This window comes from Dama dama, chromosome 18, assembly GCF_033118175.1.
Source record: "Dama dama isolate Ldn47 chromosome 18, ASM3311817v1, whole genome shotgun sequence".
NCBI classification, from domain to species: domain Eukaryota; kingdom Metazoa; phylum Chordata; class Mammalia; order Artiodactyla; family Cervidae; genus Dama; species Dama dama.
Genome location: NC_083698.1, coordinates 62,395,140 through 62,421,933, shown reverse-complemented (window position 1 = coordinate 62,421,933; position 26,794 = coordinate 62,395,140). Strand labels below are relative to the sequence as shown.

At 54.6% G+C, this 26,794-nt stretch overlaps 1 protein-coding gene across 1 annotated transcript; it reads left to right on the top strand.

The window, feature by feature from the left end:
• The first annotated feature begins 4,317 nt into the window (after window positions 1-4,317).
• Window positions 4,318-17,820, top strand: AQP1 (aquaporin 1 (Colton blood group)). Its single transcript, XM_061165425.1, has 4 exons — window positions 4,318-4,904; window positions 14,753-14,917; window positions 15,223-15,303; window positions 15,782-17,820. The coding sequence occupies exons 1-4, from the start codon at window positions 4,515-4,517 to the stop codon at window positions 15,959-15,961; spliced, it is 816 nt and encodes a 271-aa protein (XP_061021408.1). The 5' UTR covers window positions 4,318-4,514; the 3' UTR covers window positions 15,962-17,820.
• The last annotated feature ends 8,974 nt before the right edge of the window (window positions 17,821-26,794 follow it).

The window sequence follows — 26,794 nt, the reverse complement described above, 5'->3', positions numbered from 1 at the left end:
GCCTTGAGGACATAGCCAAGGATTTGAGTCTCCGTTTTGGTCTCTGTACTCTGGGCTTTGGTCCCGCCTCTCCTCCCTCTTGGAGGGGAATGGCCATCCCTCCCAGGGATAATGACTCTGTGCTGGAGTCAAATCCTTGCTTCCCAGGCAATGGGGGCAGACAGGCCCCATCTGAGTAGCCCAGGTCAAGGTCAGGGTGGTATGGTAGCCGGTGCCCTGTTGAAGGGAAGAGATACGAGGACCAGAGGGATTCTCTGGGAGTGGGCATTCATGGCTTCTTCTCCAAGAACCCCAGAGACTTTGTCCTGTATCTCTACCCTACAAGAGTGCACTCTGCCAGGTTCAGAAAAGCCTGAGGGATTTTGGGGAATTCATCCAAGCTGCTGGTGAGCTGATGACGATCACGGCCAGTCTGCTGTCTGTGTCTCCTCCCACCTCGAACTCCATCTTCCCGGTGGGCCTTCTGGAGGGAATGAAGTCATTGTTCCCCACAACTCAGCCCATGGGTGGGGAATCCCTGTGGGCCCAGAAGGGAGGGTCCATCCGCTCGTCCCTCTGCTCTGCACTCCACAGAAGCTCCTGGCTCTAAGAGTGACGGCCTCGGCCACACCCGTGGGCGTCTTCCCCCTGCACAGCCCAGGGCCAATCCTTGGCCAGTGTGTGAGTCTCTGTGCGTCCACCTCTGGACCAAGTGGAGGTCCTCCCGCTGCATCCGGTGGGGACCGGGACCAGACGGCCCTGGGAACAGCCAGCTCTGACTGGAAGGCAGGTCTCCGGGGTACGTCAGGAAGAAGAAGGCACATCTGGAAAAGCGTTTGCTGAGGCCGCTGCTCTGGCAGGGCCAGACAGTGCCCAGGCCTCAGGGGCGGGGGAGGGGGGCAGCCCCCCCGCCCCTTATGTAGCCTGGCTCAGGCCTGTGGGTTCTGGAGGCCAGGCCCACACCACTGCCCATGGGAGGGCCGCGGAGCCCGAGCCAGGCCGCACAGAGGGAGAACTGGGTGGGGGAAGCGCTCTCCTTGGAGCCCAAGCTCCCCAGCTGGTGGGGCTGCAGGGTGACTCCCAGCTTCTCCATGTACCCACTCTCTCCTTGATGCTCCCTTCCCCATGCACCCCTGACCCTACCCGAATTATGTTGGGAAGTTGCAGGTGGTCCTCCCACACTCACCCCTCACCCATCCTAGGGCCTCTGAGGCCAGCTTCCCCAGTCCTTGTACTTGTTCCTGGGCCAGCAGAACTGGGGTTTCTTCTTAGGGGTCCTGCTAGGCTGGCAGAGAACCAGACTGGGGTTCCTGAGTCCCCCAGCTCTGCCATTCCTTGGCAAACCACTTACTGTCTCAGCCTCCCAGGGCTGTGGTGAAGACAGGCCTTCAGATAAAGGCTGTTTCCATTTTTTCCTTCCCTGGTTGGGCTGGATTTGTGGCCGACCAGCGACGAACTGTGGCTCCCCCTTCCCCATTGGAATGGTCAGGACATGGCCACAGAGGCCCTTTGGCAGAATGGGAGATGGCGGGCCAATGAGGAGAGATGCCTGCCATTGTTCTGGAGATGCCTGCACTCTGATGGCGCCTCCTGCTGATGACAGTGCCTTCATCCAAAGAAAGGCAGCTGCCATGCTGGCCTGGGAGAGGGGATAGGAACTGCAGGGGGCTGGAGGGTACTGCCCCGAGGACCCTCGTATCATTCTAAGATTGGTGGCTGCCTAATTTCCCTGGGCAAATTGCTTTGTCACAACCCCTCCACATCCCCCATCTCCTGCCCAGCTCCAGATGGACGTGGGCCTCTGGCAAGTACACACTCACACACATATGCCCCCACTGTCACAAGCTTGGTCACCCACACAGAGCCTGCAGGCTCATATGCTGGGCTTCAGGGGGACAAGGAGCTGGGCCATCGGGTTGTAGTTGTCCCCCCAGTGCCCAGAAAGGTGTCTGGCACTTGAAAAGTGCTCAATAATTATTTATTGGGTGAATTAGTACTTCCCAGGTGACCCTCACCCCCATGCACAGTAACACAAGATGCCTGGATCCTGACCTGGCCCGTGGACACTGTCACAGAACCCGAAGCCCACACAGGCCTGTGCAGACTCCTGTTCCGGTCTCCGGGGTGCTGCGCCCCCACACCAGTCTGTCTAGTGGCCCCTGTGGGGCTTGTCAGCTCTCCCCCTGCTGCCTCCCTTGAGCCCTCCTGGCTGGGTCCCAGCACCTACTGGCGTCAGAGCTGGTAGCTGCCCAAGCCGAGGGTGTGTGTCCCTCCTTGGTGGACATGGAGTCCATGTCTTGAAGGGAACAGTCCTGCTCCAGAAGACCCTGCTCTGAGGTGCACCCCAACCTTGTCCTCAGAGCCTGGTCTGAGGGTAAACAGGCCATCCGCCAAAGCCTGAGAGTGCGGGAATCCCGGCCACTTGGAGGGGGCTCTGGTTGGAGGCTTGGAACTGACCGGAGGACCCTTCACTGAGGGGCATGGTGGCCACCAGGCCACGGGGCCAGGGCTAGGGAGCAAGGAGCCTCCCTGGGTGTGGAGAGCCGAGCTGGGCCTGCCCAGAGTGAAGGACGTGGAGGAGGTTCCGGGAAGTGGCCCAGTGGGGCTGGCTCCCTCTCTCAGACGGTTAATAAGGCACCAATTACCTCCGGCCACAGGGCTCTCTGGGCAGGCTGGGCCTGTCGCCACCATGCTGCCTCCCTGCCTCACGTCCACTCCATCCTGTATTTACAGACACTTAGGTGTGCTTAGGGGCACACAGCTCCCTGTAGCTCCACCCCAGAGGGCCTCCTCTCCCAGTAAACACCAGGCTGACCGCTGACCCCAGGGCGAGGGCAGCTCTGGTGCGCTGCAGTCAGGCAGCAGGGAGGCCAGTGAGGTCCAGCATTATCTTCTGCAGATGGCCGCTGGACACACGCAGAACTCAGAGAAGCCCTTCCCCTCACTGGGCCTCAGTTTCCCACCTGTAAAATGGGGAGAAGCCAGCATTCTCGTGGTATAAATGAGGTAGGGCTGTGGTGAGGCAGGTAGGAGAGCGCTGGGAAGGCCCTTCCCTCGTGGGTCCAACCTCACCCTGGGCCCCACCTGGCTCCTCTTCTCACAGGATAACGTGCAGCAGGCTGGTGGCCCCTCACCGGGCTCCTGGCCCAGGGATCCAGTTTCTTCTCATTTCCTCGGCTGCCTCCGGGCGTCTGGTTTGGGGCCGCACAGGGTAGAGGCTGGACTACGGGGCGGGGTGGGGGTGTGGATGGTCTGCAGGGCAGCCTCTGCCCTTCCCCTGCTGGGGACACTGTCTGATCCCTCCCCCAACTCCTCCTGCTTGCTCATCTTTCTCTTTTGGACTCTTGTCTCTGGGTCCAGTCCCGTCTCCCCTCTGTCCAGGTTGTCTCTTCATTCTGCATGCCCTCTCTGTCTCTCCTACTCAGCCGGACCCACCTCCCGGTCTCTGCCTGGGGATCTGGCCCTTTCACTTCCACCTCTGCTGATTCTTCTTCTCTGTCCATCCTTCTCTCTCTGTCTCCTTTCCCTCTTCCTTCTCTCTGGGTCTTTCCGTCGTCCCTCACTTTCATGCTCCCTCGTCCCCACTGCCAACCCCAGGCCTCCAGTCTCCAGATTAGTCTGCCATTCCTTCTGTCTCCCCTGTGGTCCGCCAGAGTGACAGTCTTTGAGACGAATATCCTCACCTGCCTTCCTTTCCCTGCTCCTGCCCCGAGATCATTTGCTCAAATTGCTCCAGAAGCTTGAGGGCTCCCAGAGTGGGGGCCTTCCATATTCTCACCTATCTCAGGCCTGCCCTTGACCGGAGTGTCGGGGGTGGTCCACAGACAAGCTCTCTGTACCCTCTGGTGTTGCCGGGTCTCCATCGGCTGAGATCTGGCTGGTGGGGCTGGGGGCCCTGGGCTATTCCTACAGTGACATCCAGTGGCCAGGTCTGAACCAGGTGTGGGAGACGCAGACAGCCCCTAGGAACCCCAGGACCTGTGGGCTCCAGGCTAACGTCACTCTAGAGTGGGATGGGGATGCCAGGCCAGCAGGGTCACGGTGCCCACCTCCTGGAGGGCAATGTCCACCTGCTGATCCCTGCCACTCACCCTGCCCTGTCCATCGGAGGCCTGGCTTTGCCCTCCGGCACCCCTGAGCTTTGCACACAGGGCGGGGACACCTGGATTTCTCTGGCCCCCTGAGTGGGGCCAACTTGGAGGAATTTCTCAAAGCCTATTAGAGCAGTGGCTGCCTCCTGCCTGCCTCCTCGGGCTGGGCAGGGCTGAGGGCGGAGGGAGAGAGGGAGGGAGGGGAGAGAGGAGGAAGGGAAAAAAAGTTGGCAGTCCGACAGCAGAGCTGTGTCTGCATCCATCGCTGAGAGGAGGCCTGTGCAGTGTGGGGCGGGCCAGGAGCAAGGAGAGGCCTTCCTCCCTTTGTGCTCCCCCCTTCTCCTCCCCCCGGGGCCCTATAAATAGGCCCAGCCCGGGCTGTGGCTCAGTTCTCAGAGGGAGGCGAGCACCAGGCAGCGGTCTCAAGCCAAGCCCCCTGCCAGCATGGCCAGCGAGTTCAAGAAGAAGCTCTTTTGGAGGGCGGTGGTGGCCGAGTTCCTGGCCATGACCCTCTTCGTCTTCATCAGCATCGGTTCAGCCCTGGGCTTCCACTACCCAATAAAGAGCAACCAGACGACAGGTGCAGTCCAGGATAACGTGAAGGTGTCACTGGCCTTTGGGTTGAGCATCGCCACGATGGCCCAGAGCGTGGGCCACATCAGCGGTGCCCACCTCAACCCAGCTGTCACGCTGGGGCTTCTGCTCAGCTGCCAGATCAGTGTCCTCCGGGCCATCATGTACATCATTGCCCAGTGCGTGGGGGCCATCGTCGCCACTGCCATCCTCTCGGGCATCACCTCCTCTCTGCCCGACAACTCGCTTGGCCTCAATGCGGTGAGTGGGGTGGCCCCAGGCTCTGGGGGCTCTAGAATGGTGCTGAGATGGGTTCGTCTCATCCTCCACCCATTGTGCAGATGGGGACACTGAGGAGCAGAGAGGATGAGAGGTTGTGGGAGGTCAGGCAGAGCTGTACCTGGAACTCAGCTAGAGTCTGTTTTTTGCCAGGCACTGTGGGAAGCTGAGACCCAGAGCATAATGGTCTTGCCAATGTCCCCTGCGGGTCTCTATTGTGGGGAATAAGCTCTGGAGGCAGCTAACAGTGGGGCCAGCAGCTCCTCACCCCTGGGCTGCAGTTTCTTCCCCTCCCTCCGCTCAGCCCCGTCTGGGCAGCGGCTCCCTCCCCCACGCAGCCTGGACCCTCTTACACTCTGCCTGCTGCCCCCAGTCTCCCTGGACCACACGTCCAGCATGTCTGCAGCTGGCCACACAATCCTGTGTGAGCAGAACTCTCCCAGAGGGGCTCCTCGAGCATCTAGGCAGCCCCACCTTCACACAGGTCCCCAAACAAACTGCCTTCAAGGAAAAAGCTCCTCTTGCTCTGCTGGCTCCGGGAATGGGACAAAGATGGGAGGTAAAAACAGTTTCAGGACAGCCTGCAGGTGACTTTCCTGGATTGTAGCAAACGGTGGGGGCCAGAGCAGGGACATCTCACCTCCGCTCTGATGGAGATGCACATCTTCCATCTCTGGGTCTGCTGTCTATCACCGGACACAGAGAGGTGTGGCGCGTGTATTTGTGTCTGTGAGCAGTGTGTGCACATGTGGATGCCGGCATGGGTCTTCGAACCTGTGAAAGCTGGCTGTGTTACTTCTGAAAGTGTATCTGTGAGCGTGTCAGTGCTGTGGTGTACGTATGCCTGGAGGTGAGCACATACCTGCGTGTGCCCACTGCTCGGGCCTGACCTGGGGGCACTCATGATAAGCAGATGTGGGCGACTGGGTGGAAGCTGCGGAAAAGAATTCCTCCCGGGCCGCTTAGCACAGCTAATTGGCCGTTGGCAGGCAGCTGCCTGCTGTCGCCGACCTGGGCTTTTCCAGACCCTCAGCCAAGTGCAAACTCAGACCTGGCTTGGGCCACAGCAGGGGCAAAATTTGGCCTGAGAGGCCAAGGAAGGCTTGGAGGAGGTCTCAGAGTGCCCAAGGAGGTGTTTTCACAGGGAGGGAGAAAGAAGGAATCAGATCAGGTCTGGGTTGGCGGGGCCTGGGCAAGGCAGGCGGGTGTGGGGACAGTGAGGGAGCCAGCCAAAGGCTCCACAGAAAGAGCGGCAGGGTGATTAGACAAGCAAACGTCCTCCTGCTTCCCAGCCAAAGTCCAGATCCTGGTGCTATGGCTGCAAAGGTCCGTGCAGAGGGCAGTTGGCATGACCCTGCTAAGCAGGGATTAGCACTCCTTGTGTCACCGTGACACTTCACCCAGTCCAGGATTGAAGGTTAGCCCTTTGGGCTGGAATTTAAACTTTAGTCAAGGAAGATGTGGTCTCCGTGGGTGTAAGGTCCTCCAGGCCTGTCTCTCTAGTGGGGGCAGAGCCGAGCAACCTCAGGGCGTGCCCAAGGAATAGGGTCAGGATCACCGCGGGGCTCAGCTGGGTATGATGGGCAAGGGGAAAGATCCTTCCTGGGGGTGAATAGAGTCTCCCCAGGCCTTCTGGCCCCCTCTTGACCTTCCTTCTCCAGGGTGGGTCAGGCCAGGCATCTGCTGGTGACTCTGTTCTCTCACACAGGCATCCCAGGCAGACTTGAGGAGGGCAAGCATCCCTGTGCAATCTTGATCTGGCCACACCCTGATTCAGTGTCTTTTCCCCTTGCCAGCCTCCATTTTTCCAGTCTCCCCAGTACCTGAGCTGGGCGGGTTTGCAGGAGAGGGAGAAAAGGGAACTCAACCCTGGGCAGGGAAGCAGACAAGTTGGGTTCAAGGCCTGGCTGCTTACTTGTTGACTTTCTTGGAGCTGAGAGCCCTTAAGTCTCCAAGAGGGGACCTAGGTCTCTTGATATCTCTTGGCCACACCCATACTGCCAGCAAGCTCACTTTGTGGACTTGAGTTTATCACTCTTCACAGGAGGGGCTGGCTAAGAGGAGTCCAAGAAGTGCCAGGCTGAACATAAGGGCAGTGAATACTGAGGTGGGAGCCTAGGGATTGCCCTGGCCCCACCATGGAAGTTTGGGGTCCAGAAACACATGTCTTGGGCTGAAGAACTCAGGAAGGGTTCAGGACACTGAGCCTAGGATCTAAAGGGGCCTGGGAGGTGGCCTCAATGCCTCAAGAAGGGCAGAGACCAGTCTACACAGCAGGTGACATGCTCTTTCCTCCAAGCTCCAGGAGAGGTTTCCCCTAGCCCCTTGAGTCCCGGGCCTCTCCCAGCCCAAACCAGTCGTTGGCATGGAGATTTTCAAGGAGAATAGGGAAAGAAGTGGCAGGAAGAGGTTGGAGTGAGTCAGGGGGTGTCCCATGGTGACATGTTGGAGAAAACTTTCTCCTCACTGAGTCAGGGCTCAGGATATGCCCTGGAGCGACCATGGACCTCTCTCCACCCTGCCACATCCTAGCTGGTTCTCAAAACCAGACCCTGAGTTTATTTCTAGAGTGAAAGACAGGCAGCAGCTGGTGCCTGGCCTGCCCTGTCCTAGTTCAGCTACTAATACAGCATGATTTCAGGCAAGCCACCTCATCTGTGTGGTCCCGGGTCCCATCTGTGGAATGGGTGTATCGCAAGGCGTGGCTGGGAGCTAGGAAGTGGAAGATGCTCTCGAACCTTGAAATTCTGACCACTCACTGGCTCATTTCACTCTTCCCCTCTCTTGCTTGCTCACCCATGTCTGCTGCAAACATGACTTTCACTACTGCAGACTAAATTTGGGGCTGAGTCAGGCCGCTCCCTGCTCTGAGAAGTCCATGGTCCCAAGCAAGATAAGGCCGCTGCGCATCTGTCAATGATAGGGGGCAGGAGGCAGGTGTGATAAGACGTGTCAGAGCACCTGGGAACTTCTGACCTCAAGCTGTGGTGAGGGCCAGGAGGCCTTCAAGGAAGAGGTGTCCCGGGAGCCTAAAAGTAGAGATTCCAGGGCGGAAGGAAGGGGTTTCCTGCAGAGGAGGTCATGGTCTGAGAATCACAGGGTGTGGCTGATGTGGGGGTCGGGTTGGGAGGTGGATCATGGTGGGAGGCTGGAGCTCTAGAGAGCAGTGAGGATTCAGGATTCAGGTCAGTGTCTGCCTGCGTCCTGGAGCCTGTGGATTCAGCCCCTTTGGGAGCTCAGGCAGAGTACAAACCTCCCTTATTTGGGGGTCTTTTCTCAGCCCCATTGAAGATGGGCCTGACTGCCTGGGGAACCACTTCTACTTGTTGCATCTGGGACCTGACTTTAGCCCCAAACTTTCCGCTTCCCCAGCTTCCTGAGCCTCCGTTTCCCCAACCACAGAATGAGGGCACCCCCAACCCCGCAACCCCTCTTCCCCACGCCACCAGGTCTTCCAGCGTTGAGAGCCCTCCGCCTCCCCCGGAGTTGAGGGTGGACTGAGGAAAGGGAAGCTAGTTTTCCGACGGCCCTGTCCAGGGAGTGGGCTGGGGGCTGGGTGGTGGTGCCACAGATGGGACATGTAATTACTGTTTCCAGCCAGAGCCCGATGAGGGGGAAGCGCAGAGAGAGGCAGGAGCTTTGCGGTGGAGACTTTCCTTACCATGGAAAATTCTGAGGCGGTTTCCCCATTAGAGCCCTTGGAGCCGCCCTGCCAGCCCCATGTCATCCATCATGACACTGGCCCCTAACCAGGGCTTGCTCTGGGAATCCTCCTGTGAAGAGACTATGCCCTGAGAAGGGATATGGCCCACCAGGGTCCCTCAGTCTGAGGGACAAGGATTCACCTTGTTCCATTGTTCTCCCCAACCCAGGTCACAGCCTTCCCTCACTGCATTAGCTGACTGCAGGCCAATCCCACGCAGTCTCCCGCAACCTGACCTCAGGCCCACATGTTGTTCCCCACTTTCTCTGCGGCCCCACCCAGCGGGGTGCCTTTAGCCTTACCCTCCTAGGGCTTCCCCCAAGCAGCTCAGACATGCCCCCTGCCTGCACCTTGAAGACTGGCTTGGGCAAGCTTTCCTGGAGGCACAAGGAGCCCTTGGTTCTTGCTGGCAGAGCCCCCTGGGGGCCATGGTCCCTGCCCTCTGGAAGAACAGATGTATCTGAGGTCTCCTGAATGGGTGTGGGCTGAGCCCACACAACTGCAGATAAGGACAGGCAAAGTTCCCTCAGCCAGACCCTCCGTCCGGGTTCAGAGGGGCTCCTTAACCCTGGCGGTTCCCCGGGGGTGAGTGAGGGGCTCCCTCCACACATCCGAGGAGCTGCGGGCCAGTGGGCGAGTACACCCTGAGGCTGAAAACAACTCACAAGCTGGTAGAAAAGGTGGGAAAAATGCCCGTTTCCACGAACACGTGCTTTCAGTGCCTGAAACCCCACCATCAGGACAACCTGGGGCTGGTGTCTGCTCAGGGTAAAGGAAGAACTTACTATTGTAAATTGGGGAGGGACGGCTTCCAAATCAATAAGTTCCTGGTCACCAGGGCTGTGCAGGTAGGGTGCGTCGGGCAGCTGTGGCTCTGAGGCATGTGGCTCTTGTCGGGGGGCAGTGGTGGGGGCCATCTAACAGTTCCAGGTGGGCGGGAGGCCCTATGACAGGCTCTGTGCCACGCGGAGACCGGCCGTTCACACGGCCGGGTGGGAATCCTGCACTCAGGACCCTAGCCTGGAGGATGACTGCAGGTCTTGGGGGAAGGGGCCCCATGTCAGGCAGCAAGGAATCCTAGAGACAGTTTGGGGCTATAATCTGGGCTGAGGCCTCCATTTTACTGATAAGGAAACCACGGCTCACAGACGGGTGGAGTCACTCAAGATTGTGCAGCAGATGATGGTGGAGCAGGACTGTGACCCCAGCCGCCTGCCTACAACCCTTGAAAATTTCTGCAAATTGCACATTCTTAACGCTGCACTGGCAGACATGTGTGTGTGTACGGTCACAGCGATATGATGCACACAGGCGCGCGCGCACACACACACACACACACGGGCAGGTGTGAAGCACATTTTGAAGCCTGGGTGGTCCCCCTCAAGCCCTGGGACCCTAGGAGGGTGGAGTGGGGGCCCCTCAATGGTACCTCTTCCTTTCCCAAGCAGGAAGGCGGGGGCTGCCCTCGAGCGAGGAAAGAAGGAAGGAGGGAAGGAGGAAGCCCTTGCTTTGTGTATTGTTCCTTGTCAGGAAGATGAAATGGCTTCTGAGAGCAAATAAAGGGCGCTTTGAGACCTGCTTCTTTCTCTCTTACTCAAGGGTGCTTCCATCCCTTCTCCTCCCCCATCCCCAGCCAGCAGTGGACATGTATGTGGGAGGGCAGCACATGGGGACAGGGTGACAACTCAGAAATGCCACTAGACTCACAAGACAGACACCGAAGGCCACACAGAGAGCCCTCCCCGCCCCACCCCCAGAGCCCACCTTTGTAAAGACGGCGTCCTGCCTAGTAGGGTTAATACATGACTAGTTTGAATGTCCCCCGTGGGCTGAACAAGAGGGTATATTCTTGAATTTGGAAGTGCAGGGCTTATGTATTTTCCTTAAATTAAGCTTGTTAGTTAAGTGGTTCAAATCTTCCCTGTTCTTGCTGTTTATATTATTGACACTTCCCTCCGTCAGTTTCTAAGAGAGGGTTGTTAAACCCCTTCACTCTGGCAGTGGATTGATCATTTTCTTTTTGTAATTCTGTCAACTTCTGTGTCACCTATTTTTAGGTTGTATTCTTTAGTGCATACAGGTTGAGAACTTTTATAACTGTTAGATAGACTTTTCACTTATTTAGTGTCTAATAAACCTCTTAATGTCTAAGGAAAAAGAAAAATGTCATACCTGGACATATGTGGTCACCCAGAGACTCTGCAGAGAGCAGTGTAGACAGACACAGAGAGGCACACAAAGTCATGGATACCCAGAGGCACATGCGCGCTTGAAAAATCACTGATGAAAGGGTGATACTTGGGGAGGGGGCTCATTGAGGTCCCCCTCACTGGGATACTGAGTCCTGCAGGCAGCGGGTGGGTGGGGCAGTCCTTGATGTCTTGTTCTTTAATGGATGCCCAGAGCCCAGCCAGGCCTGGTTCAGGAAGGGTGGGACACCAGGATGCTCAGGTCATGCTGGGGCCTTGGGCCTCAGAAGTCACTTTGATCAGTCTGCTCATGGGCAGCAGGGAGAGGAGGGTTCGAAGTTCATTGCCTAGAGAGGTCAGTTCTGTGCCACCCTGGGGCCTGGGACACCCTGGCAGCTACAGAACATCTTCTGCCAGCTCCTCAGTCTAAGGTGGCAACAGATAGGACCTTTAGCCAGGTGCATAGGTAGCCAGCACCTTTGCCTGTGAGTGTAGGCAGCATAGACTCTGGGGCTAGAATTCTGGTGTTGCCATCTCCTTCCTAGGCCTTGACCTCCGCATCTGTAATCTCACTGTCTTGAGCAGGCTACTCTACAAGGTCCACAGAGACTAATACTGGCCTGCAATCTCCCAGCTAGAAAGCAAATGAACCAGCCCTGGCTCCGGAGAACTTCCCTCTAGAGTGGGTGGAAATGCTAGAAAATTAACATAATCTGCCACTTCTTTTGGGGGAGAGGGGCCACACCGAACAGCTTGGGGGATCTTACTTCCCTGACCAGGAATCGAACCCAGGCCCTCAGCAGTGAAAAGTGCAGAGTCCTAACCACTGGGCCTCCAAGAAATTTCCTTGTCTGCCCCTTCTGTCTCCATACAGTAAGTGTCCCTTCGAGGTCTGGGCAGGGAGATGAGAAGGTGTCCACATTCTGTCCCCACTGAGCTCCCAGGCCAGGGGTTCTGAGGCACCCGATAGGCGACAGAAAGGTTACTTTTCCGCAAGATTTGCAAGCTGTTTAGTGAGGGCTTGATGAGTGGAAGCAGAGGTTAATTCCAGCCAGGGACCTGAGAAAACTTCTTGATACTGAATTGGAATTGATGGTGGAATCTGAACTGGACCTTGAGAGTGAGCTTCAATGGTTTGATACAAAACTGGAGAGTTTGCATCTTTCTGATGCTTAAGATTAAATGTCTGGCTTTTTCTCTTATTTATACTTGTGCTCCGAAAATTGTTACCCCTTTCACTTAATTAGTGAAATATAAGACCTAGGTTGGGCAAAATGCTCTGGGGATGTGCAAACTTTTTTTTCAATAACAAGTAACCACAACTGGGATTAGCCCTATTTATGCAATTGTGTCAATTTCAATTCCTGTAAACAGGAACACGGGCTTCTCAGGTGGCTCAGGGGTAAAGAATCTGCTTGTCAAACAGGGGATGCTGGTTCAATTCCTGGTCTGGGAAGATCCCCTGGAGAAGGAAATGGCAACCGGCTCCAGTATCCTTGCCTGGAGAATCCCATGGACAGAGGAGCCTGGAGGGTTGCAGTCCATGGAGTCGTAAAGAGTCAGAAAAGACTTAGAGAGATGAAATAACAACAAAACAACAATAGCAACAAAATCAGAACATAGGGTCTGAATTTTTACTTGCTCTTTTCTGGACGTCAAACTTCAGCAGACCTTAAACTATCCGTTTCAATTTGGAATGATCGATGTTTTTTTTTTCAGATCTAAGTAAGTAGCACAACTTCTTAGGCAGTTGAAAGAGAGATCACAGAAGCAATCAGGGGAGGCTTCCTGCTGATGGTGGTGGTGGTAATGGGTTTAGGGAGAGGAAATTTACTAACCCATGTGGTTCTGGGCAGTCAAATTCTAAGGGCTCTGGGCCGCTACGATGAGGTGCATCTTAGAGTCCCCAGGGCAGGTATCACTTCTTGTGGACTGGGCATGGCACCAGGGCCCCTGGTCTGCTCACTTTGCATGAAAAGTGGTGTCCTTGGGCAGAGCAGGAGCGGAGAGGCTGAGACCTAGTTAAGAACCCAGGAGAGATGAGCTCGCCCAGACCACAACTGTGATGAGTGTGGTGGGGATGAGGAGTATGAGGCAGGAGCCACTTAGAGTGATCATTCCATTAATCAGAGTGGAAAGGCTGGTTTCAGGACTCCTGCCAGCTAGCAATTAGGCCGACCCTGGAGAGCAAAGGAGAGCGCGCGGAGGCGCGAGGGAGGAGGCGCCCCAAGCTTCCCGAGCGCTCAGACACGAGGGCAGCGGCAGGTGTGAATGTGATGGGCATTGGTGCAAGTTGCCTGGCCTCACCAGCCTGGCCTCCGTGGAGCTTATCTCTGCTCCAGGTGGGCCTCACTCTACTCTCTACACTCCTGAGCAGCACAGCCCCTCCTGTTCTGCCTGCCCCACCTAGTTCTGGGGATAAGAGAAAGAACCAGAACAAAGCCACAACTATCCTGAGCCTGCCTGCCTCTGCAACACTTCAAATGCCCCAAGACAGCCCCTCCCCCTCCCCCCCACACCTTAGAACCTCTGGCCTCTCTGGAGAACGGGAAAGGGAAAATTAGATCTATTTTACAGATGGGGAAACTGAGGACCAGAGAGGGGCAAGACCATGGTCATGGTGCCAGCAAGTAGGAGAGCAGGGACCTGAACTCAGGGTCACCTCTATAGCCCCACACTGGGGTGCAAAGAAAGCTGGGTATTTCCCAGAGGGCTGGCTGAGCTGAGGGGCTGCAGCCCTGGGGTCGGCCAGGAAAAGTGTGCAGAGCTGGGGCTGCAACGGAGGAGAGGGGATATGAGTCATTTTCCCTGTGATCCAGGGCGGCAGACAAAGGCGGGAAGAGAATTGTTCTTGTAAGATGGCCTCAGGGTGGGGCTGTGAAAACCTCTGGATGGTGGAGGGGTGCCCTCCACCTAGGATTCTGCAAAATGCCCTGTGGCCTTGGAGACACCCCCATCCCGCTCAGGAAAAAGGTTCAAGTTCAGTCTTATTTGGACACACCAGCCCTGCCTGGGAGAAGGCAGCCTCTGTGGCCACATTCAGGCATATTTGAGAGGGGGCCTTGACCCATGTGGCCCAGGTTCCCTGTGTGGGCATATTTGGCCCCTGGGACTGACCCCCACATGGGGGATGGTGCAGGGGCTTCTTGGGGAAGGGTCTCCTGGCTGCAGCTGCAGAGGGAGGGCTCTGGTGACCTCATGGCAGCTCCCATTCCCTTCTTTTTCCATGAGTCATGTTTCTAAAAGTGGCCCAGGAGCAAGTGGGAGCCAGACGGTGGTGGCGGGGCCTGTGTGGCCAGGAGGGAGAAGGAGGGGGCAGATAGGGAGGGTGGGGCCCAAAGGAAATGGGAGAGAGACAGCGGAGGGCAGAGACAGACAGAGGTGGGAAGGAGACAGAGGTGGGGGCTGCGAGGAACACAGGCTCAAGGGAGAGATGGACATGGGAAGCTGCGGCCAGCTAACTGCCAAAGTCCCTCTACACCTCAGCAGAAGATGGGGTGGAATGCTCAAGATGTGGGGGTAAGAAGAAATGTCTCCAGGGGGCTCTCCTACCCATTTGCTCCTCTTCTTCTTTGACTGTCCCTGAATGTCCCTGATCATCTCTTCCCATTTCTAGGGCTTGCCTATCACCTATGGCCTTGGTACCCCCAGTGTACCCTGGTCTGGATGTAGGTGGATGCAGAAGCACCATCCCGCCTCCAGGCCTCTCTGGCCTCTGGGGAGAATGCTGTGGGATTTAGGACAAGCTGGTCCTTCCTTGACAGGTGTGGGAGGGGCCAAGGCCTGATACTCACTGCTGGCTGTATGTGCTTGAGTGTGGTGGATGCAATGGGCTCTGAGGGCACTGGAGGTCTGGCCTTTGGTGCCCGGGCCTAGGGGCCCTGGGACTCCATCCTCACTGCTCTGCTCACTGAGCTCGCCGCCCGTCTCCCCTATAGCTGGCCCCTGGTGTGAACTCGGGCCAGGGCCTGGGCATCGAGATCATCGGGACTCTGCAGCTGGTGCTGTGCGTGCTGGCCACCACCGACCGGAGGCGCCGCGACCTCGGGGGCTCCGGCCCCCTGGCCATTGGCTTCTCTGTGGCCCTGGGACACCTGCTGGCGGTGAGTGGGGGGTGGCGGGGATCTTCCCAAGTAGGAGTGGTGGTGGGGAGGGTGGAGCCAGACTGCTGGGCGTGTCCTGTCGAGCCCAGGGGGTGGGACTCTGACAGGGCTCGTTCTGCGGGTTGGGGGACCAGCTGCCCTGGAGAGGGACGCACAGGGCCTGGCTGACTCTCCTTCCAGGTCTGATGGTCACTGCCCTGTTTCCCCTCTGGTCTTCTTCTTCCATGTCACCCTCTCCCTCCCCCTCCCTCTGTCTCTTTCTCTCCATCTCCTCTCCTGTTCCCCCTGACCCTTCCCTCCCACAGATAGACTACACCGGCTGCGGTATTAACCCTGCCCGGTCCTTCGGCTCCTCGGTGATCACGCACAATTTCCAGGACCACTGGGTAAGGGGTCGCAGGGCTGCTAAGTGCAGGTCGGAGGGAGACTTTGGTGCCTTATGATAGATCCACCCCTGACCCTGTGACATCATCTCCCATCACAAAGGCCCTGAGAGATGGCCAGGGGGAGGAATTCAGGAAGATGAGACCTGAGATGAAGGGGTGGTGGGTTCACACCTCAGGCAGGGCAGTGTAGGCAGCCTCCCCTCCCAGATCAGACCATGGTCTGACCATTCCAGGCACGCTGAGTTGGGTCGCACAGAAGCAAGGAGAAAACCACTACCTAAGTCCTGGCTTGGGCCAGTTGTAGGGGGTGGAGGGCTGCAGATGCTGAGATTCAGCACTGCCTTTTCTGTCCCAGGCACAGGTTGGAGAGCAGCCATGCAGTGGGGGGGGGGGGGGGTGGGGGGTGGGTGGGTTGGGGCTCTCATGGGAAGCAGGTCCCATCAGATGCCCCCTGAGCACATCTGCTCTCTGTTCCTAGATCTTCTGGGTGGGGCCGTTCATCGGAGCAGCCCTGGCAGTGCTCATCTATGACTTCATCCTGGCCCCACGCAGCAGTGACCTCACAGACCGCGTGAAGGTGTGGACCAGTGGTCAGGTGGAGGAGTATGACCTGGATGCTGACGACATCAACTCCAGGGTGGAGATGAAGCCCAAATAAGGGGGCTAGGCCTGGGCATCCACCTGGGGGGTGGGGAGGGCAGGGGAGGGCAGAGGGAGGGGAGGGGTGAAATCTGTATCATAGACACTCTGACAAGCTGGCCAAAGTCACTTCCCGAAGATCAGCAGGGCCTGCATGGTTAAGCCTGACTTGGGACTGTTGCTATCACCTTCTTTCTCTTTCTCCTTTTCCCGGCTTTGGGGATCTCTGAGGACCAAGATTTTCCAATCACCCATTCCCTTGAAGTCACAAAGGAGGTGAAAGAGAGGGACCCACCTTGCTAAGTTGTCCTCTCAGAGTGTGATGTGAGGTATGCCAGAAAGCACGCCCCCCCCATCCCAGAATTGCTCACCAGCTCATCTGCTGCAGGTGCCTGGGGCTCCTCGGTGATAGCTTTGTGCTTTCGGGCATGGCCCTCTTTTCTGTAATGTGCACTTGCCCCAAGGATGCTCTGAGGGGGAGAGACCCCACCAAGTGCAGTGGTGGGGTCAGGGGGCAGTCAGAGCCTGTCCTTGCAGCCTGGCTGGCTTCCAGGTCCGCTCCCCCAGCTACGGAAGTGCTATACGACCTTGGGAACGTCTCAATCTTGGGGACTCAGTGACTCCATCTGTAAAGAGGCAGGGGCAGGGAGAGCTACATGGGCCCGAGACCCCTCTCCAGGATTCTGTAAGTGTAGACACACTGCACGTTCTGGAAGACCTAGTCTGGCCCAGCGCTGCTTCTTCCACTTGCCCAGTATTTAGTTGTACCTACACATCTATGTGAACACATGTACGTAGGCACACATGTTCCAAAGCAAAGAGCAACAGGTCATCCAACCGTAGGAAGTTCCCATTCCTAGGGAAGCAGAGCTGAGAGAGGATAGAGCCTGCTGTTGCAGAATGAAGATCATCTAGAGGGAGAGAGAGGAATGTCCGAGTTCCTTCACTGAGTTGTAGTTGATCTTTTCTACCTATCACTGTATCACCCTCGACGTTATTTGGTTCTTCAGTTTTTCTTGCCAGTGCAGACACAGGTCAACATTATGTAGTGGTGGGTGTGTTGACTGAAGGACTTGGTCATCTGAAGGTCAGCCCCTGGAGACAGTTGTCCTTGCTGGACCCTCAGCGAGGGTTCTGAGCCCCTAGCTGACAAGGTGGGAGGAGAAGCAGATTCCTCCCTTATTCCAGAGGTCCTAGTTGGAGGCACTGGGGGAAAGCTGGGTGACCTGCACAGGCTTCCCAGGCCATAGTCTTCCCTCTTCATTTATTTGGAGGGGAGAGTTGGTCTTGACCAAATGAAGTAGCTATGGCTGCAGCCCAAGGATAATTCCGAGCACAGTCTGTTTGTGGAGGCAGCTATCTACATATTCCATACCATTCCACCAGGGCCAGAGTAGGTCCCCGCATGCCCCACGGCCACGACGGTGACAAACACAGAGACACAATACATAGGTATCTGGAAGCAGCAGGACAACCAGGAGGCCCTTACGGGTCACAGCACATCATGACATCCATACACTCTCTCCTCCATTTCTGAGCAAAAGCTTCTAGTCCACTTAACAGAGAAAGAAACTAGGGTCCAAGGACCCAGAGCAAGATGATGATTTGGCAGGCCTAGCAGCCAGGGCCATGTCTCTGGCTACTCCCTGGACTGTGAGGCTGGGCCCTCTTAGACCCAGATCCTGCATTTCTGCCTGGGTAATGGCCAGGTGCTAGGAAGGGTGAGGGGAGTGTTGGAGGGGAGAGGGGGCGCTCCATCCCGTCCTGTCCTGGCTGCTGCACACAGGACCCTGCATCTGTCTGCTCTGCATATATGTCTCTTTGGAATTGGAATTTCATTATATGTTAAGAAAATAAACATAATATAGGTCATCCAGACTCCTTGAAATGAAGATTTTTCTTCTTTGGGCACCGTGTTCCCACAAGGGATCTCTGGGTCTGAGAACTTGGGCCCAGTCTGCGGAGGAGCCACTGCACCCGAGGACTCCTGGTCTCAGGGGGCGGACACAACCAGAGCTCCCTCTGAGGGACAATCAGCCTCATGCAGGATTGAAGTGTGACAGCTTGAGGGTTCCCTCTGACCCCCTCCTTAGAACAGAGCCCCCGGAGCACCAGGGACGCCCGGGCCACACTTCCTCTGGCCCTCTGCACATCTCTGACCCACCCGCCCTGGGGCTGGGCTCTGCTTGGGGGGCTCAGCCCTGGGGGCAGGGATGGAGGTGGACTCACTTATCAGAGTGAGGTTAGTGCCAGGTGCAGGGGAGGCTGGGGAAATGTGACGAGAAGTAGCTAAGAGGGGAAAAGTCCCTCATTTCCTTAGGGCCTGGCGGGGGTGGGGGGGGAGGCGTGTGTGTGTGTGTGTGTGTGTGTGTGTGTGTGTGAAGGATTCCTCTGCTCTGAAAGCATGAGCCACATTCTGGGAGGATGCCCACATTCTGGGCATCTTCCCATGGTTTTTGTCAGACTACTATGGGACATCCCCAGGGCAGAAGAGATCAAAGTGGCCTGACCTCAGTCCCCAGGGGGACAGGAAGCCAGAAAAGGACCCCTCCGTCTGCTCCTGCCTTTACACCTGTGCTGGTGTAGCCCAAGGCTGGTGCAGGCTGGAAAGGCTCCATCCAGCCCTCTTCAGATCACAAATCCCATCCCACATGTGGCCTCCTGGTATTGGGGGCCCAGAAGGCCTGCATACCCTTATTCAGTGGAGGCAAGGGGATCCTCAGAGATAGGCCGAAGTCTCAGGACAGATCTTTGCCAAGCTGATATTTGGATTCAGGCCCCTGACACACACACACACACACACACACACACACACTTAGGGCTAGTTTCTCGAAATAGGGACAACTACACTGAAACCTAGTGCTCAATAACAGAGGCCCAGAGTCTGGGAGACTCCAAGAACCACCAACCTGAATATCTCACTGGGCTACATGGGCAGGTCAGGGATGACAGGGAAGGTCCTGGCACCCCCACTCTGCTCTGAGAGATGCCCAGATCCTGCCTCCCTCTGCTGATGGTGATACAGGGACAGCTTGGCCTGTGGAAGTTGTGAGGTCAGCGTGGCCAGAGCAGGCTTTCTTATCCCAGGGTGCAGGGGGCCGCTATGAGTGACAGCTAGGGCCTCAGTCCATGCAAACTGCCTCTGCGCCTCCCAGGCTGAGGGCAAGCTGCTGTGAATGGGAGGGTGCAGGCCAGGCCCTGGGAACAGGGTCGAGGCGAGCCTGCGGCAGCTAGGCCTACCTGTGCAGGTGTGCCGAGACTCTCTGTCACAGCCCTTCTTGGCTTATCTCCATCCTGTCCCCTCCTCCCTGGTGTGAAGCCCTCTCAGTCCCCATCAGGGGCCTGGCCACCCCCATCTCAACGCCTGCTCTTCCTTTGCTGTCCTCTGACCATTCCAGGGAAGCGCCTTTCTTAGTAACTGTTTAGTTTTAACTTCCAGGATGCTAGTGCCAGGATACAGAGCCTGAAGAAGAAGTCGAGGAACTCCCCTTGGACTTCACATGCAGCTTTTCTAATCTTAACAATACCTTTGGAAGGCAGAGATAACAGCCTCCTTTTCTAGAGGATGCTAAGGGTCCTGAAGATGAAATAATTTGCCCAAGTCCGCACAGTGTGTTTGTGGCAAAACTGGGATTTGAACTTGCTCTATCTGGCTTCAAAGATTGGGCTCTTTCTACTATGTGGTGCTGTCCCATTTTGTCAAGACTCCCACTGAATTTACCTCTGGATGAGCTAGGCTTCCTTTGCCTGGAGGGTGTTGAGAGGAAAAAGTAAGGGAAAATGATAACTGACTGAAGGGGACTCCAGCACCAGGAGAAATGCCATTTATTTGGGGGCCAGCTGGATACTGTGTCTGCTTGAGGCCTATTGTTACCACCTGGCCCAAGACTGCTCCCCTGGTACTGGCCCCACCCAGTGACTTCCAGGCCTGACTGCCCCCTCTCTATTCTGGAGGAAAATATTTGATAAACTTGTTCATCCAGAGGTTGTCCTCTCCCACTAGAATATATGGGAAGAAGTAGGACAATGCTATACCCTGAGGGATAATAATGCACCATTCAGGCCTAGGGGCAAAAGCACATGGGACCAGGCTGCCCCAGATTTCTCGTCTTCCAGCCTGTGGGTTCAGGGCTTTAGGGCCTCTTTCTCCCAAGGGTCATCCCCAAATCTGCTCATGTTCTGTCCAGCCCAGCACAGAGGGGAGGCTTTAGGAGAGTAACTGAATTGAAGGGGAGCTTCTGGAGCAATCAGAACTCTTGTCTGTTTTGTTCATCAAAATTTAATGGAGAGAGTATATTTCCTGAAATGTTCCATGACTCAGCCTTGGTTTCCCAGCTGCTAAGCATTCAAGCCACTACACACATGAGGTGCTTTGATGGAGGGGGGTGGTCACCTATCACCAACCCGCCTTCCCCAGCTGCATCCATGCTGAGGCCAGATAACAGGCTGCTTCCTCCCCTGGGCTCCCCATGGTTCAGGGCAGACCTGCACATGAAGGGGGCTCACTTTGCCCGGAAGGCTGTGCCCTCAGCACTTGGCCCCGAAGGAAGCAGGATGTAATTCAGCAGTTAGTGAATCCTAGAGTATTTGTCCCTCCATTAAACTCACAAGAGCAAAAAGTTGTGATTTCACAATTGCCTCATCTGTTCTGAGTCACACCTTTTTGCATGCTTTTCCAAAGTCCTTTATAGGGGACATCGGCCAGAGACCTGTGAGTAATGCTCAGGTCAACTCAAGGTTGCCTTTTAGTCACACATATATATGACCTCCTGCATCAGATCAGTCCTGGATTTCTAAATATCCGGAAATCTGGGATACTTGTAAACTCATATGCGCTTTCCTGGTGATTCAGTGGTAAAGAATCCACCTGCAGTGCAGTAGCCGCAGGAGACGCAGGTTTGATCCCTGGGTCGGGAAGATCCCACTGGAGGGCATGGCAACCCACTCCAGTATTCTTGCCTGGAGAACCCCATGGACAGAGGAGCCTGGCGGACTACAGTCCATAAGGTCGCAAAGAGTTGGACAAGACTGAAGTGACCGAGCACACACACACGCACATAGACTTGCATTTTCCTTTTGATATATCCTTCTCCTCCAGGGTGAAGGGCTCTAGAGAGGTCTACAGGAGAAGAATTGATCTCTGGATCAAGACTGGGGTCGGTCAACTGGTCAGACATAGACGCCGTGAGACCTCAGTGGGGTTAGAGACCCAAAACTCTCCCTGAACCCAGCATCCTTGTCCATCTCCAAAGCTCAAGTGAGCTCCAAGAGGCCCCAAATGAAAGGCTGTGGGTGGCTTAGGGCATCCATTTGCCACTTAGCCTCAAGGGTATGGTGCCTTTTGGGGATTTGGTAGAAGCTAACAGGGCTCACTCCCTATTGGGGTTCCCTGGCTGGCCCCCAGTGTCCTTGCCACCAAAGCCAGGAGCCAGTCTGGAAAAGCACCGGAGGGACTGGTGCCAGGGGCCTCCACCCATAGCGTGCCCTGGCCACGTGCTGAGCCATCAGGATTTTTCCACAACTCCTGGGGGTCACACCTTCACTGGACAGGAGCCTCTCAAGGAAGGAGATAGTGATTAATGTTTTATGGTCGAGCTGCTGGGCATGACGCCTTGTTTTCTTTAGGATTAGAATACAATGAGGACGATGAGTGGAATTTGCTATGATCTGGGGGCCAGGGAGGGGCCATTTCTGGGGCTGAGGACCCACAGGTGGTGATGTTTACTGTCCTTCGTGCCTCAAAAGGGGAAATTCTGAAAGTAGGAAAGGCAAATGAGGCTCTTGCCAACAGGGTCATCATTTCTGGCCCTCAAGAAACAGTTCCCACCAACACTTCAGGCCCTAGTGTGCAGAGAGGCCGCAGGGGAAGGGAGCCCAGAAATTGTAACAAGCATGTCCTGCTTAGATGACTCTACTTCATTTTAGTAAACCTTATTCTCAGTATGTAGATGTGTGCTTATTTTTCTGTTTTTTGCCAGTGTATTGATGAGGAATGGGGCCAGGGTAGAACTGATCTTTGGCCATGTGGGTTAGTATGGCCTCGCCAATTCTTTTCTTGTTTGCTTTCAAAAATATTTTTAAGTAACAAATTATACTTAAATACTAAATGGCACCAAATTGAGTACAAGTCAAACATATTACTAAATATATTAAACATGAACTTAAGTGTAATGAATTAGAAATATTTATTTCCTTTTAATTTCTTCCCCATTAACTTTTTCATTTTTATTTTTTTATTTGAAGTATAGTTGACTTACAATGTTGTGTTAGTTTCAGATGTATAGCAAATAGATTCAGTTTTTTTGTATATACATAGGGCTTCCCTGATTGATCAACAGTAAAGAATCTGCCTGCCAATGCAGGAGATGGGGTTCGATCCTGGGTTGGGAAGATTCCTGGGAGAATGAAATGGTACCCCACTCCACTGTTCTTGCCTGGAAAATCTCATGGACAGAGGGGCCTGGCAGGCTATACAGTCCATGGGGTCGCAAAGAGTCAGACATGACTTAGTGACTAAACAACAGCAACGTCATATATATATATATATCCTTTCTCAGAATCTTTTCCCTTATAGGTTATCAAAAATACTGGTATAGTTCTCTGTAGGTCCTTGTTAGTTATCTATTGTATATATAGTAGCATGTATATGTTAATATAAAAAAAAACCTCCATATGTTTTGAATTCTGCAAGTACCTCCCCCCACCCCTCACCCATAGCTGTCTGGTCTCGGGCTACCCTGGTGCTTCTCTAGTCTCTAGCCTCCCCTAGACCTCTCCGCAGTTCAGCACTTAAAGGGTTAAAGTGTCATCAGCAGGGGACCTCCAAGATCCTGTCCAGCTCAACAGTTGTGGGATGCTTTTTGTAGATAGGTGCCCTTGCCACATGAGACATGTATTTTGCACATCACCTCTAGGTGGGAAAGAAAGAGTGCATTCTCTCTCTCTCATATATATATATATATATATATATATTTTTTTTTTTTTAAAGAGGTGTCTTTCCAGTAAGGTCCAAATTAGAAACTGTGTGTGATGGAGGAGGCCTCATTCCTACAGTACTGTATTTGGATCATCCTCTGATCTGTCCTGAGAACCTGCCAGTGATTCTCATGGGAGAATCACGGGACAGTTTTGTGTAGGTACACAGACCCAGTGCTCTGCTAGCTCTTGCAGCCTCATCGAGGACCAATCCCTGACACATAGTCAAAGGCTAAAGAAACCTCCTCTGCTCATGGTCACGTATCTTACAAGAGGTCCAACACCAGGTGCTATGCTCAGTTTACCTGAAGCCAGCCTGCCCTCCACAGAGAATATGAGCCTGGGATGACTGGCCTGGCTGTGCTCAAGAAGGGGGAGCTGGTATACATTTTCAACAAGCTACTGCTTGAGCCAAAGGAACTACAATTTGGAGGGGGAAAAGTATTGTTTTGGGGGAGAAAAATGAAAGAGAGGGAGGGAGGGGGAGAGAGAGGAGAGAGAGAGAGAGACAGAGAGAGATTCAGTGAATTTAACTGAGATCAGTCTAAAAGAAGCAAACCCAAAGAATTAATAAACATGAAAAAATTCTCAAGGATGGGTGCTCACCATTGACAGAACTCTTGAACATTCTGAAAATTGGTTAACATATCCTTGACCCCTTACTTTATGTGGGCTTTATTTATTTTTTTTAAACTTAGCTTATATTTTTCAGACTTCCCTCTTGGCTTAGACAGTAAAGAATCTGCCTATGATGCAGGAGACTGGGTTTGATCCCTGGGTCAGGAAGATCCCCTAGAGAAGGGAATGGCTACCCATTCCCATATTCTTGCCTGGAGAATTCCATGGACAGAGGAGCCTGGTGGGCTACAGTCTGTGGGGTCACATGACTGAGTGACTGTCACTCACTTATATTTTCCAGAATGCAACTTAGATAACCTATGACTCTAAAGAACTCAAAAAAAAAAAAAAAAAAAACCACACACACACACACACAAACAAAACCCAAACAACCTAAACGCATAAAACCAATAAAGTTAGTCATAATTATATAGACATTGACAGCTGTGGGTTGTGCCCGGGTCATGCTAGGTGTCAATATACTTTGGTGGGGGTGGGTGTGGGTGTGGCGAAGAGTGATGTCAAGGCCATAAAGCAAGAATCAGTGATGCCCGAGGTGACTGTGGAACCTCCTATAGCATCTGCTTGCTACTGAATGATGTGAACAACTCACACATTTGGGGTGATTTGTCTGAACTCCAAGGAAACCTTTAGATCACCAAGCTTGAGTTTTTGAACACCATGAAGGCACATTACCCAGACCACAGAGCAGACCGGCATGCGCTAAGTTCCAGGTGGTCCGTGTGGATCTGCCTGCTGGGAAAAGCAAGTTCCTGGGAGCCTGGTAGAGATCAGACTCCCTCCTTGCCCGAGCCAAGTCAGATCTTCTTGCTTGGGCAGATTACGCATAACGTGGTGGTGTTTTTACCTTTTTAGCCAGTGAGAAATGCATAATAAATTATACATTTGATAAAAATGCTGGCAACCTCTATTTTCACATACCACGCTTCCTCAGCTGACATTCCTGTGAATCAGAGCTGGGAGGTGAGCTCCACGTCAAGAAGGATGGAGCTAGTTTTGTGTCTTAGGTCAAATCATTGACCCAGGCCAATTTGGGAGGCAACCTCTCCCACAGTCCAGGGGCACATGGCCCCTGCCGTCTGTAGGCTCTGGCAGGTGTAAGCCGGCAGGCATACACATACAACTCTGAAAGAAGTATTTGTGAGCTCCTGTTCTAGCATACTGTGTGTTCACCCATATTTCCATGTCTTAGCAGCAAAGACAGGGACACGGGAATTTACCGGTCCTCTGGACACCGGTATCTCTGTGTCTCCTGCCTGTTTTCTTCTCTCTCTCCCCACTGCCTCGATGCTCTGTATCTGCTCCACACCCTGCAAGAGGATTCCTGGGCTCTATGGAGAGGATGACTCTGTTAAACTGTTCGTGAAGTTCCGGGATTAGCTGACGTGTCCGGGTTGTGACTGATGAGCCGGCGGCACCTTCCATCCGAGACGAACTCCAAGAATTTCCACTGCTGGCACTGCTGACCTCCCGGCCTGGGAGGAGCCACTGCATCTGCCTCCAGGAATGTGGGGCCTCGAGACACCAAGCCTAGGAATGCCTCCATCAGGCCCAAACCTTCCAGAAAATTCTGAGGGCTCCCAGCTCCCTGCTCACTTCTCTTTCCCTCTTTCTCCCTGTGAAGCCACCTCAAGCTGGAGGGAAAATTCTGGAGAATTAGCTTAGAGACAAGGCTTAGCAGCCATGGGATTTTACTGATAGGTGCCATTCATGTGGCCAGACACGGCCTGAGTGAATGGCGTGGGTGGTTCTCCTGCCCTCTCTGGTCCCCTCAGCTCTTGACCAGTTTTCCCAGGGACTGAGGTAATTTTGAAAAACACATCACCCTTTGGGAAACTCATAGTAGTAGAGATTCTGACAAGTCCTGCAATAAAGAACTTGTTGAAGCCAGTGTTCACCACACTTTTTTTTGTCCATAGAACTCTTTTGAAAGCAATTTGATGACTGTTTTGGACAACCGATTTTCCACAGAGCACATATTGTCACTGTGGCCTGCACATTGTCTCTGAGAGCTCCTCTGTAAGATTCCCCTATTTAAAACCTCAGGGACGGGAGTGTTCTATCAGAACCTCTCCTGAGGGCAGGTGCAAGGGGAGAGGGTGAAAGAGAGACAAGTTCTGAGTTCAGGGTGAGGGTACTGGGGCCCCTGGGGAAGGGGGAGGCAGGTAAGTGTGTGTGTGTGTGTGTGTGTGTGTGTGTGTGTGTGCAAGAGAGAGACTGGGATGGAGAGGGTAGGGGAGAGACTCGGAGAGAGAGGAAAATAACCAGTTATCAGAAGACACAGAAAGATTACAAAGGTTGAGAGACACAAAGAGAGAGAGAGAGAAAGGGAGAGGCTAGGGGCTGGGGGTGGGCTGTGTACAGTCTGCCTGATGGGTGGGGAGAACCCGCCTCAGGGCCCATCACTGATTAATCCCCATCCTGCCCGGTCCAGGGGGGCTTGTACTGTGGCCAGGAGCAGGTGCCTGGTGTACGCAGTGAAGGCCTCCTGGAAAAGAGCCTTCATGAATCATTGACTGGCCTTCGTTGTGCTGGAACCAGAGGAGTCTGCTGTCCATGCCAAGCTCCCCAAGCTATGGGCAAAGGTGCTGTGGGCTGGGGATGAGTCTGAGCTGAACCACATCTCATAGAGAGCCTTGGAAACAGGCTGACGCAGGTCCACCAGGACGTGCTGGGTTCTGGGCTTGCCTCTGCCGTCCACTTCCTGTGAAACCTTGGCTTCGCTCCTTCTCTCTGGGCCTTGATTTCCCCAACTGTACAAGGAGGATTGAATTTGAGAGTCCAGGAAACCCCACTTGGATCTGGGATTTTCTCAAAGGCTTTTCCAAATCACATGCCGGAAGGCCTCTCCTCATGTGTGGGCCTGGGGGGGGGTCTTTGTATTCAGACTCCAGCTCGTGCCTGGGCAGCTAAGACCCTCTGGGCTCTGCACTTGCTGTGGGGGGTGGGCAGAGGGATGGAGGCCTTGGGTTCATCCTGGAAGCTCCAGGATGCTTTGGGAGACCCGATATCCCACATAGCCAGGACGGGGCCTGTCTAGCTATAGAAGATGCTCATCCTCCCCAGTTGTCTGAGCCTCTCCTGGGCTGGGGCACCTGGGGCACCCCTCCCCCAAATTAGTTTGGTAACAGCATGGAGGTGAGAGGAAGGTGGGTCATGGTGGGCTTTCACAGAGGCTGGCCACAAGCATCATCATTCCCACCCCTCTCAGCCCTGATGCAAGTGCTGGAGACCCAGA

What these genes read in the sequence shown, in the direction of transcription:
- AQP1 (XM_061165425.1), top strand. Translation starts at nt 4,515, where the DNA reads ATGGCCAGCGAGTTCAAGAAGAAGCTCTTTTGGAGGGCGGTGGTGGCC. An exon ending in ACTCGCTTGGCCTCAATGCG is followed by an intron (nt 4,905 to 14,752) that starts GTGAGTGGGGTG and finishes TCTCCCCTATAG; the next exon opens with CTGGCCCCTGGTGTGAACTC. An exon ending in CCCTGGGACACCTGCTGGCG is followed by an intron (nt 14,918 to 15,222) that starts GTGAGTGGGGGG and finishes TCCCTCCCACAG; the next exon opens with ATAGACTACACCGGCTGCGG.